At 38.7% G+C, this 11637-nt stretch overlaps 1 protein-coding gene across 1 annotated transcript; it reads right to left on the bottom strand.

The window, feature by feature from the left end:
- Positions 1–249: 249 nt before the first annotated feature.
- Positions 250–6402, bottom strand: ska3 (spindle and kinetochore associated complex subunit 3). Its single transcript, XM_053328899.1, has 11 exons — positions 6288–6402; positions 6123–6184; positions 4984–5155; positions 4303–4732; positions 4088–4140; positions 3638–3837; positions 3293–3493; positions 2305–2487; positions 1834–1913; positions 1162–1301; positions 250–546 (listed from the first exon to the last, which is right to left on the bottom strand). The coding sequence occupies exons 1-11, from the start codon at positions 6400–6402 to the stop codon at positions 401–403; spliced, it is 1782 nt and encodes a 593-aa protein (XP_053184874.1). The 3' UTR covers positions 250–400.
- Between the last annotated feature and the right edge of the window lie 5235 nt (positions 6403–11637).

Below are 11637 nucleotides of genomic sequence, written 5' to 3'. Positions count from 1 at the left end.
ATGTTTACCTATATTATCTTTTACCCATCATCAGCTTGACATTTTGTTATACTTTTGCTCTTAATGAAGAATAATGAAATCACAATAGTTTTCAGTGAGGCATGTTATACTGTATGTGTAGTAAAATATGCTGACTACAGGTCAGTTTGAATCCATAACAAATCTACAAAAGTGCAAATTACTTACCAGTCATGCATAAGAACTATTTACAGTCTAGACCATCTAGATGTCATCATCATTGGTGTGAATTTAATTAGCTGCAGTTCTCTTGTAGTGAAGTGTGAGAGATTGTCAGAGTCCACTGTCTCTATAGCTACAAGATGAAAGTACAAGCAGGTTTTTGTGAGTGGGGTTGAGACTAGATCTCAGTCACAGAAAGTGTGATGTATCCAGGACACCTTCAGTTGTGTAAGTTCAGTTTGTAGGCGGACTCTCCAATATGATCCAGCCTGTTGAGCTCTATAAGACAGAGGATGTATACAGGGGTCTTGGTTCCAACACTGGTGATCCTCTTCAGCTCCTCCATCTGAAACTCTGTTTTTCCCCCTGCAGAGGGCACCACAGCACAGACATAGATTGGATGCATTAGACAGCAGCTACAAGTCCAAACAGTTCTCAGTCTCTCACTCTGACATCCAACGAGAATTTTGGATGTATCCAATAGCAAATGAATGTATGAGAGGGTTTTTGACAATCCCGTGACCTTTACACATATAAATAAGATATATGAACAATATTTTGATTGATCAACTTGGATCATAAAGAGCTCTGTATACCAAAGAGAGGAAAATCTTAATCCCGATCATAGCTCATCTTTAATATTATTAGAGCATTTACTGATCAGCCTGTCAACAAAAATTAAAAATTGGCAACTGTGATGAAGCCTTTTTTTAAATGCCAAAAAAAGAATAAAACAAGAGTTCTTTGGTTGCAGCTTCTTCAATGTTAAGAGTTGCTAAAAACAGTTGATGACATGATGAGCAAGAAGGAATATTCATTTTCAACGGAAAACAATCGCTAACTGCAGCTTTAAATAATTCAACTATAAACTAATTCCTTACTTCACTCCAAGAGCCACTCACACTCTCAAGTATCAACCCCCCCCCCCCCCCCCCCCCCACTAAACCCCACAAGCTCCAGTCAAAATTCTTCATTACTGACCTCGACACTCTACCATAAATTTATTGATATTATGAACAGCCTGGTTGAGGTTGTGCAGAGTCATCTGCCTCAGGTAGCTCGGTAAACTCTGGAACTCGCCCTCTGACACCGGAGACACAGTCACAACTGTGGGCAGAGGACTAGATGGAAAGACAAATATGTTAAAAACAAAAAACAACAGGCACCACTATTATCAGGACAACATAAATAAAACAAAAAGCAACGAGGTAGAAAGAAGTGAATACATAAATCATCCAAACAGACGAGACAAATGTACTTCCCTCAACATCTTTAATTAATATTCTTTTCTACAACTCAGAAGCTGTTTACTGCTCTGTAACTTTAGGGGGAAGATTCTATTAAAATCTGGTTATACTTTACTCTAACTTCTCATATTTAACATGTATAAGCACATGAGCAACACTTGTCTGCAACACTTGCAGACATAAGGACATTTTATGCATTTATTATTCTACAGTATTTATTAACTATTAAAACTTCCATGTAGACATATTGTGTATTACTGCAACTGAGTTCTACTACATCGTCATTCATTCTGCTGAAACACCTCCCTCCACTTACGGGAACTCACAGGAGAAAATAAATATACTGACTATAAATGATTAATGAGGGGACTAAAAGGGAAAGGTGTTATTCTTGGAGTTAATTCACCTGTTTTTAGCTTTTTCTGGTTTGACAGGTGGATGCACAACCTCCATGGCAGCTTTCTTCAAATGAGCTTGGGACACAAGCTACAAAATAAAAGATAAATCATACGTTAAAAAGCAGATTATGAATAAACTTCATACTAACCCCTAATATATATGTAATGTAGTACAGAGGATGACAGAAATGTTGAATTTTAAAATGTTTAGAAATGTGTCTATGACATTCTGTATAAGAAGTAGTGTATGCTTAGATATCATTATTTTCAGTTTTTCATTCATTTTGAATTCAACACATTTTCACATATTAAAAAATAAAAGCCATTTGATTTCTGTGTCAAGTTTATTTGTCATGGCAAGAAAATTAGACCAAAGCCAGCTTGTAATGGCACGAAAAATACATTTAAACCTAAAAACTTATGGTCCAAAAGTCTTTTCAGTAGAAAGAAGTGCTACTCAATAGAAAAAGCAGACTTACTTTACAGATGTCCTGTGTAACAGAGCTGAGGTCAGGCCTCTCTGGCGTACTGGGCTCTAAGTAGTCCCCCCTGATGCGAGGTGTCCCCAAGATAAACTGCTGAGTGGGTCGGTCCAGCTCCAGATGGTTGACAGTGGGATCTTTGGCCACATTTTCATATTCGCTAAACTTTTTTGCACTTCTCTAGAAGCAAACAGGAAGACAACGAGGGCAAACAATTAGATCAGACCTGCAAAACAGTCTCTGTTGTAGAGGAGCAAACAGTAATAGTAAACCATCAAAGGATGTGTTCCTTGTTCTCCAGACATCTCAACTTAACCAGAGCCTTTTTCTAATGTCACCAAATGTGTACATCCACCAAAGGCTGCCATTGTTTGGCCTCAATTTGTGTTTTTCACTGTATAGAAGTCAACAACAATCATAATCATAAGCTTACTGACCCCTCATGACTGACCAGGTGTGGGACAACTATAATACAGTACGTTTTGTATAATTACCTTGTGATACATTTATTTATCAACTGGCACATAGAAATCCTGTTTGTGTGTAATTTAGTCATTTGCAATTCTGAGTTGCTGTTGTGTACGTTTTGTTGAACTGATTTCTTTCCAAAATGTGAAATATATCATTGATTTTTGCCATTTTAGGGCAATGTTTCCATCTATAGATTATTATAATCTATCTAAAAACAGAAAGCTAAGACAAATACAATAAGGTTTCAACACTGCTGGTGCTTAAAGTCCTAATCAACATTTATATTTGTAAACTCCATATGAGCAGGTGATTTGTTAGTCCATATTAAGGTGAGGAATTTTTATAACTCCTTGCCAAACTCTAGTGAACTTTTGGCAATCCATCTAATGGTTGTTGAGATATCTCAGTCTAATCTTAAGTAGTGGAATGTCGACTGGCAGCCTGACATGTCCATCCATACAGCCATGCTGCTAACAGGTCTAAAGTATAGTTCAATGGTGCTTTTCCTGCTTACAATTTGTAAAGAGTTTCCCAAAACAGACTCAAGATTAGGCATCTCCAGCATCTGCTTGTCCTCCACACCTAGGATGGAACACTCTGGGACATCGTATTCCCACTTGCGCTTGGAGCCGGCTGCTGTGTTATGAGTTGGAAGTTCAAAGGTGTGGCTGTCATCATCAACTTGCATTTTGATAGGCTCGAGCTGTCGTGCACTCTGTGATACATACGCAAAAAAGACAAAAACAATGAGCAAGTTTCAATGGAGAAGTGAAGAAATTTGGATCACAATGTTATTATGAAAAAAGAGGAATCTAAAAAAATACTGAAGTTAAACATTTCACACTCAAATGAGTTAGACCTTTTTGCTGCTGACCAGACGGTTAACGTATGGAGTTTTAAATGCCGGGACCTCCGGGGTGGTGGGCAGATTGCTCGGGCAACCAGGGGATTCTGGAGCAGCGTTCCCTTGCGCAGATGGGGTGCAGTGACCGTTTGGCTTTTTGATCTTGAACCCCGGGGTACAAAACACTGGCGGCTCTGGAGAGTTCAAGTTGTCTCCTAAAGGGAATGAGAACAATGTGGTGAGATCTACAGTGTGTGTAAGTAGCTCCTCATTTAAATCACAATTTTTCAGATTTAAAAAAAATTATGTTTACATCATTATTGAAAAATTTAGAAGTATACCCACTTCTATATATGACTCCAAAATTAATAGGTTTATAAAAATACTTTCCTATTACAGCTATTAGGGAAATGTTAAATTCAAGGATGACCTGTAAGAAACAAGGTATAAGAAACAGTTTCATACCATTTGCTTGCAAACTTTCTATCACTGGTGGTACTGGGAGGTCCTGTGGTGGTCTGTTGAGGATGGCAGAGGACATGAATACAGGAGCCAGAAGCAGTGACTAAAGACTCTAAAAACAGCTCTAGCAGTACTGTTGCAAATGGTGCATGTTGCCAACAGAGATCTATAAAGGTTGTATATACTGTACACATTAAGTGATGGTCATTATTCTGTACCGTTCAGGCTTCTTGACATTCTTCCTGAACAAGTCCATGGTGAAGTCATTGTTCAGACACATGGTGTGCTCAGAAATGCCAAAGTCATGCATCTGTGGTGTTTGCAGCTCATCCTCATCCATCCTCAGAGCACATTTGGGAGTTATGGGCATGGGTGGTGTCGGCAGCGTGTTGAGTGAGGGTTTTGGGAAGATCAGCTCAGGCATAGTTGGCACTTCGGAGCACCACTCTCCCCCAGCCAGGTTTCTCTTCAGCTGCATCTCAGACAGGCCGAAGTCAGAGAGCTGTGGAGTTCGCAGCAAGTCAGCAGGGGCTGGTGGTCCCGCAGAAGAATGGCTCGCTTCAGACTCCTCCTGGCTTTCCTCTTCTTCTCCTGCTGACTTGTTTTCATTCTCATCCGCTTCTTCGTCTTCCGCCTCCGACTCCTGATCTTTGGCTCCTGTGTAAGAAGCAGTTTTAATAAAAGAACAATTGGAATGCACCTTGTTTCCTTTAGTGAATAGATCAACAATACAGCAGACCCTTTGTACTGCAGTATGTCTCAAGTAAATACCAATGCACTAATAATAGAGTAGACAGTATGTACATAAATATAGCTATACAGAGAACTAACATGAAACAGATACACCAGTAAAAGTCCAGAGTGTTTGACTCCCAGAGATGAAGCTAGGTATTACTCACTGTCTGGTCTCTGGGTTTCTCTCGGAGCCTGGTAGCCGTATTTTTCCCAGTGTTCCTTAAGTCTCTGGATGTCGTCAGTGACCCTCTTCTCCATCACCCTGCAGGCCTTAATAAAGCTGCTCACCTCGTTCTCTTTTGCTTTCTGCTGAGCCAGCTGATCCTGCACCTGCGCCTGTATGAGGACCAGGCCAGTGTTGATGACAAGTACAGTCAATTTAATTAGATTAAATTAAATGTCACTGTAATCTGTTACTGAGGAAAAAATCTGTAACTAAATTACAGTTACTTATGAAAATGTTGCTGATTACTGTTACATCTGAAGTCAGACCTTTAAGATGTTGCTCAGGAGGGTTTTTCCCCTATTTTTTAAAAATATTTAACATGTTACTGAATACATATATTGCTGTTTTTAATTCTTTGAAAACATTTTTTTTTTAAATATTTTGTAAATAAATCATGACATGGGCTTATTTGGAACACACATGGGCTTATTTGGAACACACATGGGCTTAAATGCCCTCACAGTATCAATTAAGCACATGACAGACTTTTTACTTTTTCCATAAAATATCTTTATTTTATATTCCACTAATGAACTAATGAATACATTTTCAAATGAGAGATAAATCTTGCTTTATAAGAAATGATCTCCCTTATAAATCATGTCAGTATCCATGAAAAACACGTCAATCTAGATTTCTGTGGGCTTAATGGGTACATTTACCCTAACAGCTGAAAATATTAGTTCGAAGATTAGGAAAGTCATCAAATTACATTACTCTGATCGAAATGGTTACATTACCTACATTTTAAATGGGGTAACTAGTAATCTGTAACCTATTACATTTCCAAAGTAACCTTCCCAACACTGCAAATAACAAGCCTCTTAGTGTCAAATTAGTACTATATAAAGTGTCAATTGGTTGTTTCAAATTCATGAAAGCATTCAAATGTGTTTATATAAGCTAATAGGACATGACTTTTAGACTAAATATCAATATTTTGGAATTATTTTGCATTTGTCTAGGTAACGAGTTGATAAATTAGAATTTTAATAAACGATTACATTGACGGTAAGTTACTATATAATGCTATATAAGTATGTATTTTCTGGTTTGTGTGGCGTTTGGAAATCATACCTTGACATTCATGACGTCACAGTTCAGTTCATGATATGCTCGCATCGCTTTCGCCATTGTTTCTGAAACACGAACATTAAATTAATACAATGTTACAATTTAAATTGTTTATAGATGGTCTATCAGGGGTGAACAGCGGGGCTCGTTTATCGGTGTGTCACTCACCGCTGTCACCGTCGTTATTACGGTTTTCAAACGACTGCTGAAGCTTCCCGGTTTCTGTTTCCAGAGTCACCGCCAGCTTCCTCAGTTTGGTGAAGAACCGCGCTGTTGGGTCCATTTTCAAGAGCTGTATGCCAAAAATGCATCAAAATCCCGACTAATCTCTTCAATTGTGTTGCTGAATTGTTAGTTTATGTTCTTCTGTCGACCAGCAAAACGTTTTGTTTTTCGCGCCTCTTCCGGCTGGCTTATTTTTTTTCTCCCCACCCGCATTCGGCGGAGTACTAGCCTCTGATTGGCTAGGACTCGTTGTCTTCGTTGTTTAGATTGGTTCCATTTCGGCACGAGGGGTGAGGGGTAGAATAGATCATTAGAGTAAGCCAATCAGATGTAAAGTGGAGGCGGGTCTTCACAGAATGCGGGTAAGAGGGGAAAAAAATTCGCCTTCCGGCTCCACGTGGAACAACAAAACATATTTTTTTAAAATTGACAGGTGATGATGCACTAATTAAAACAACTTATGAATATTATATTTAATTTCTGTCTAGTCCGTTCAGCTAGATGTATAATCTTACTTAAAGATCCCCTCCAAGCATGTTTTAAGATATATATATAGGCTAAAATACTCTACTTTGATTAATAGCCTAATGTATGGTTTTTCCACACACAAAAGATCAATTGTTTAAATCCTAAAAAAAACAACTAATTGTGATGTCACAAATCCTGTTTATAGGCCTGCCCCTTTAAAACTGGACTTTCAAGGAACTGACAGAAACGTTCTGTCTTCAGTAGATGAGTGTGAAAAAAGTCTTTCAGTGTCAAAGTCTTCACATAGATCACTCTGCACAGTGAAGCTCAAACATCCAAAATTAGGAACAAGAATAAAAAACACATTTTTGAGTAGAGGACGACTTTAAGGAGTGAGGCTTTAGTTTAACTCCAGTTTGATGACATATAGCATTCCACAGTAATCATTTCGTCATGTGTATCGCTTTTTTGAATATGGGTGTCGTCACCCCACATGTCAGAGTAAAGGCTATAGATTGAGTCCCTGCTGCCAGAAGATGGAGCCGTTTTCTACCAAGCAACAGAGGTCAGGTATATTGACCTTGATTTTACAGACTGACTGCATCATTATGTCTTAAACTCCTATAAACAAAATGATGTGGAAATAAAACATGGACTGTAAATAAAAACCTCTCAACATTTTGAACAGTAAACCTATCTACAAATATACATCATTTTCCCATATTATACCCTTATCATGCTCTCAAGTTCAGATGCAGCTGTAGCTGTAGGTGTGCAGAACCCTTATCAGATATACTGGAGAGGGTATAAATATTGGGCAGACTGAAGGTCAGAACAAACCTGCACAGAGAGAACGATCAAGCTGAACTTCAAGTTTTGTCTGGTAAAGGAGCAGTGAATATACTTACACCGGTGTCAAACATTTCTAAACAATGGCAAATATTTGGGAGGTTAACTGTTCTCTTTCTCTACAGCTACTACAATTTGTCAGTACGCAGCTCTGCAGCCATGGCAATGTTTGGAAAAGTGTTGGAGCCAGTGGGCTACATGCAGACTGTGAGGTGAGTTCCCACTTTGAACATGTACAGCACGCCCTGCTCATCTTCAAAGTGAATAAGGAGTATTTGTGGTACTCAGGGTCCTGGTGCAGGGCATCTGCTCCTACCTGGGCGGCAGCGCCACAGCAGAGGAGACTGAACTGGCCAAGAAGAACCTGGACCATATCGATCAAGAGCTGGGAGCATCGGGCCATGGCCTACTGGACGACCAGGAGGTCCACAGGCTGGAGGACGACCTGGCTGTGGTCTACTACCAGCTGGGGACTGCGGTGAGAAAACCTTCTATGGCAATTATACTCAGTGGAGCTTGTTTCAGTATTTGAAGTTCATATCAGCATCATTAAAGATAAGAAATCTCAAAAAAGGCAGGATTGGAGTGTAGCTGCTTCTCTTCATTATATTATCACGGTTGGAACTACTTTAAAGGTGGAGCTGCTCAATAGTTACCACTGAAGATCAATTAAGCAATGATTCATCGTTAAAAGGAATCAATACGTTGAAAAAAACATTTTTACGTTAAACCTACCTTAATATGAGGATTTTCAACTTTTGTAATTGTTCAGGCAAAATTATTAAAACAATTACTTGATTAATAAAAAATGAATACCCCAGTTTTGATGTGGGATTCAGTCTATTTGCTCAACAACATAACAGGGCAGGAGTATATTATAGCAGTGGTAGAATTGCAGCTGGACAGTGTTGAGTGATCTGATTGCGGTTTTCTTCCTCAGGTCGATACAGCTGTCAATATTCAGTGCCTTTAACTGCGGCACTACATTTTTGGTAGCTTTATAAACATGAACAAGGGCTATTAAGGTTAATTAACCTTGAAGTAACAAACGCTCTGCCAATTTTCCTAAACTGATGCATGACTGTGACTAAATTCATCACACTAAGTGTATTATGTAAATCTAGATACAGTATGTGGCCAGATGTATGACTGAAACATCTGTTTAGTTCTATCAGAACTTAATAGGCTTATGTCATTTTATTTTCCCTTTAATTATTTCATAATAACAGAAGGATACCCACTAATAACAGTTTTTTCACTTATAACAGAGCATTTGAGTATTTGTAAGAACATTTCTTGAGTGTTCAGAGAGCACAGCTGCAATTTCACATCCCAACTTTTCCAGCATTTGAATAAGAGAGAGAACCACATTGCTGGACTAGTTTAGTGACTCCTGTTAAATCACCAGTGTGAGTTTCAACATGTGCCGAAATGTAGAAATTTGGTCAAACAGCAAAGATTAAATTGTAGCTAATTTTATGGATTTTTAAAAATATCACATTTAGTTTTTTCGCATCAAAAGTAGGTTTTGAGTATAAAACACCTTTGGTTCCTTTTAAAAGCTCTGGTCTATGATATGGAATTAAATTACACAACTGTACACAGGCAAGAGGAAACAAATATTGTGAGAGAAGTGGGGCGAGATAACAGATAAAACTAATAACTCAACTGTAATCATTATTTGATTAATTTATTTTAAAAGAAAACTCTCTGACACCTGCTTGTTTCAGGTGAGGGCCCAGACGGACTTCACCAAGAAGGAGACAGAGGTGTTCCTCCAGTATGTGCAGGACTACCGTCTGGAGAGGCAGCTGACTGCGCTCTACAACCGGCTGATGGGCATATCAGCACTGACCGACCAGCCCACACTGCTGGAGGAGCTCATACTTAACCGCAAGCCCAAACGCTGGGAGCTGAGGGAGTTCTGTGTCAAGGTTGGTGAAGGTGCACGGCACAGTTAGGAGGGGTGGCGGGAGGGGGGGGGGGGGGGGGGGGGTTCAGCATATCTCCCTACAGGGGTCATTAAAGTTTAATTTTCTCTTATTTTACAAGTCATTATACAGAGACACGCACCCCTGCTTAACTACAGCAGGAAGCCTGAGGTGACACGGCAATCTACCATCTGCACACACATGCTCACACACGCACACACACAGTCATGTTTCCACCTCTACAGAGGACATTACATTCACTTACAATAATTTATAGGGGACTTATCCTAATCTTAACCATAATCACCACATGCCTAATCCTTACCCTAACCTTAGCATAATCCTAAATTTACCTGAACTTTAAACCAAGCCTTCACCCTACATTTACTCATTTACATTAAGGAGACTTGCTTTTTGTCCCCATAAGTGAGGTGAGTCCCCATATACCTGTTCAAACTAATTTACGTCCCCACAACACACATGCACAACAGAAGATCTGCTGAAACAGCAGTAGGATCTGTATTGCAGCTGTTCTGTCTAATATGTTAATATATGTTTTCTATATCAAGTCATATTCAATAAGATGCTATTTCAGATGGCACTTCAACAAAATAATACAAATATACTCCATCTCCTTAAGTACAAGTTTATATGAAAAAAGCTTTGAGCACAGCTGTACAGGATTAAATATTCAGTTTCCAGACCAAAAAGATAAATGTAAAAGAAAAACATTTAGGTCCTGTGGGGAATGAAGCATGCAGCATCTATCTTCTTGGTATGAAAATAAACTGAATATTTAATTCTGCAGTGCGCTGACCTTCTGTTGTCTTCCTTGTAAGCTGAGTTGGCAAATTCCCTTTCGCCTACTCTGTTGGTGCAGGAACAAACGTTTTTTCCTTATTCATTAAAGGGAGCAAAAAAAAATAAAAAATAGAGTGTTTCAATGGGACTGCCTCTCAGGCTTTAAACTTCAAACAGGAATTGAAAGCCGCAGTACTGTATTCTCTGCAAAATTAAATGTTGCAGAAATGTCACATTTCAGCCATTTCACATAGGGTCACATAATAATAATAATAATAATAATAATAATAATAATAATTATTATTATTATAATAATTATTATTATTATTATTATAAAGTGCTCCACAGAGCACCGAAGAAAACATTGAAAACTTATATAACATGTACCATAAAACAAAACAAGGCTAATTAAACAAAATAGCAAAACCAATTACAATCCAAGCACACTAAATATTAAATCATGAAGAAGGGACTTGAAGGTTGATACTGAGATGATGAGCCAAAGTTCCTCTGGTAAGGGGGGCCTTGACAGCAAAGGCTCCGTCACCCCAAGATACCAACCCTAATCTAGAAACAGCCTTGCCAGAGGTCCCCAGAACAGCCTTGAACATAATTAGTAAAATGTTTGAAAATAATTCTAAAATCAACAGGTAGCCAATGAAGGAAAGCTAAGATAGGCGTGAAGTGATCACATTTCCTTGAATTAGTTAAAATCATTGTTGCTGCATCTTGGATGCAGATGGTAGTCCAACTTTGGAAATATAAAAGCATGGGTGATTTTCTCCAGGTCAGAAAATAATAAAAAATACCATATTATTTATTTAAAAGTGGTCGAATAATGGTGTATTTGAAATAAGAAGGAACACAACCAGTAGTCAGAGAATTGTTTATGAAGTGTGACACTTCACCTTCATAATTGTCTCCAGGACCTTCACAAAGCAGTGAAGTCCGGTTAAAGACATTCTGACTGTTTATTCAAGGTTGTCATTTTTTCCACATGGCCAACAATTCAATCCAACCTTGGATATGGTCTCATATTATCTCTTGGATTCTGCTAGCTATTTCCTGGATCCTTGCACCATGAAAACAGTACATTTTTGCCATCTTCACCGTGACTACAGGGTTTCCTATGATCATATTTATGAAGTGAAATAGCGTTGGAGTTGGTTGCTATGCCAAGAGATGGCAGGGATGAATGATGGAGGAGTGTGATTCGGCATTGGATCTGTTGGAGTAAACAACAC

This window comes from Scomber japonicus, chromosome 11 (genome assembly GCF_027409825.1).
Source record: "Scomber japonicus isolate fScoJap1 chromosome 11, fScoJap1.pri, whole genome shotgun sequence".
Classification (NCBI taxonomy): Eukaryota; Metazoa; Chordata; class Actinopteri; order Scombriformes; family Scombridae; genus Scomber; species Scomber japonicus.
This window is presented reverse-complemented; position numbering and strand designations above follow the sequence as displayed.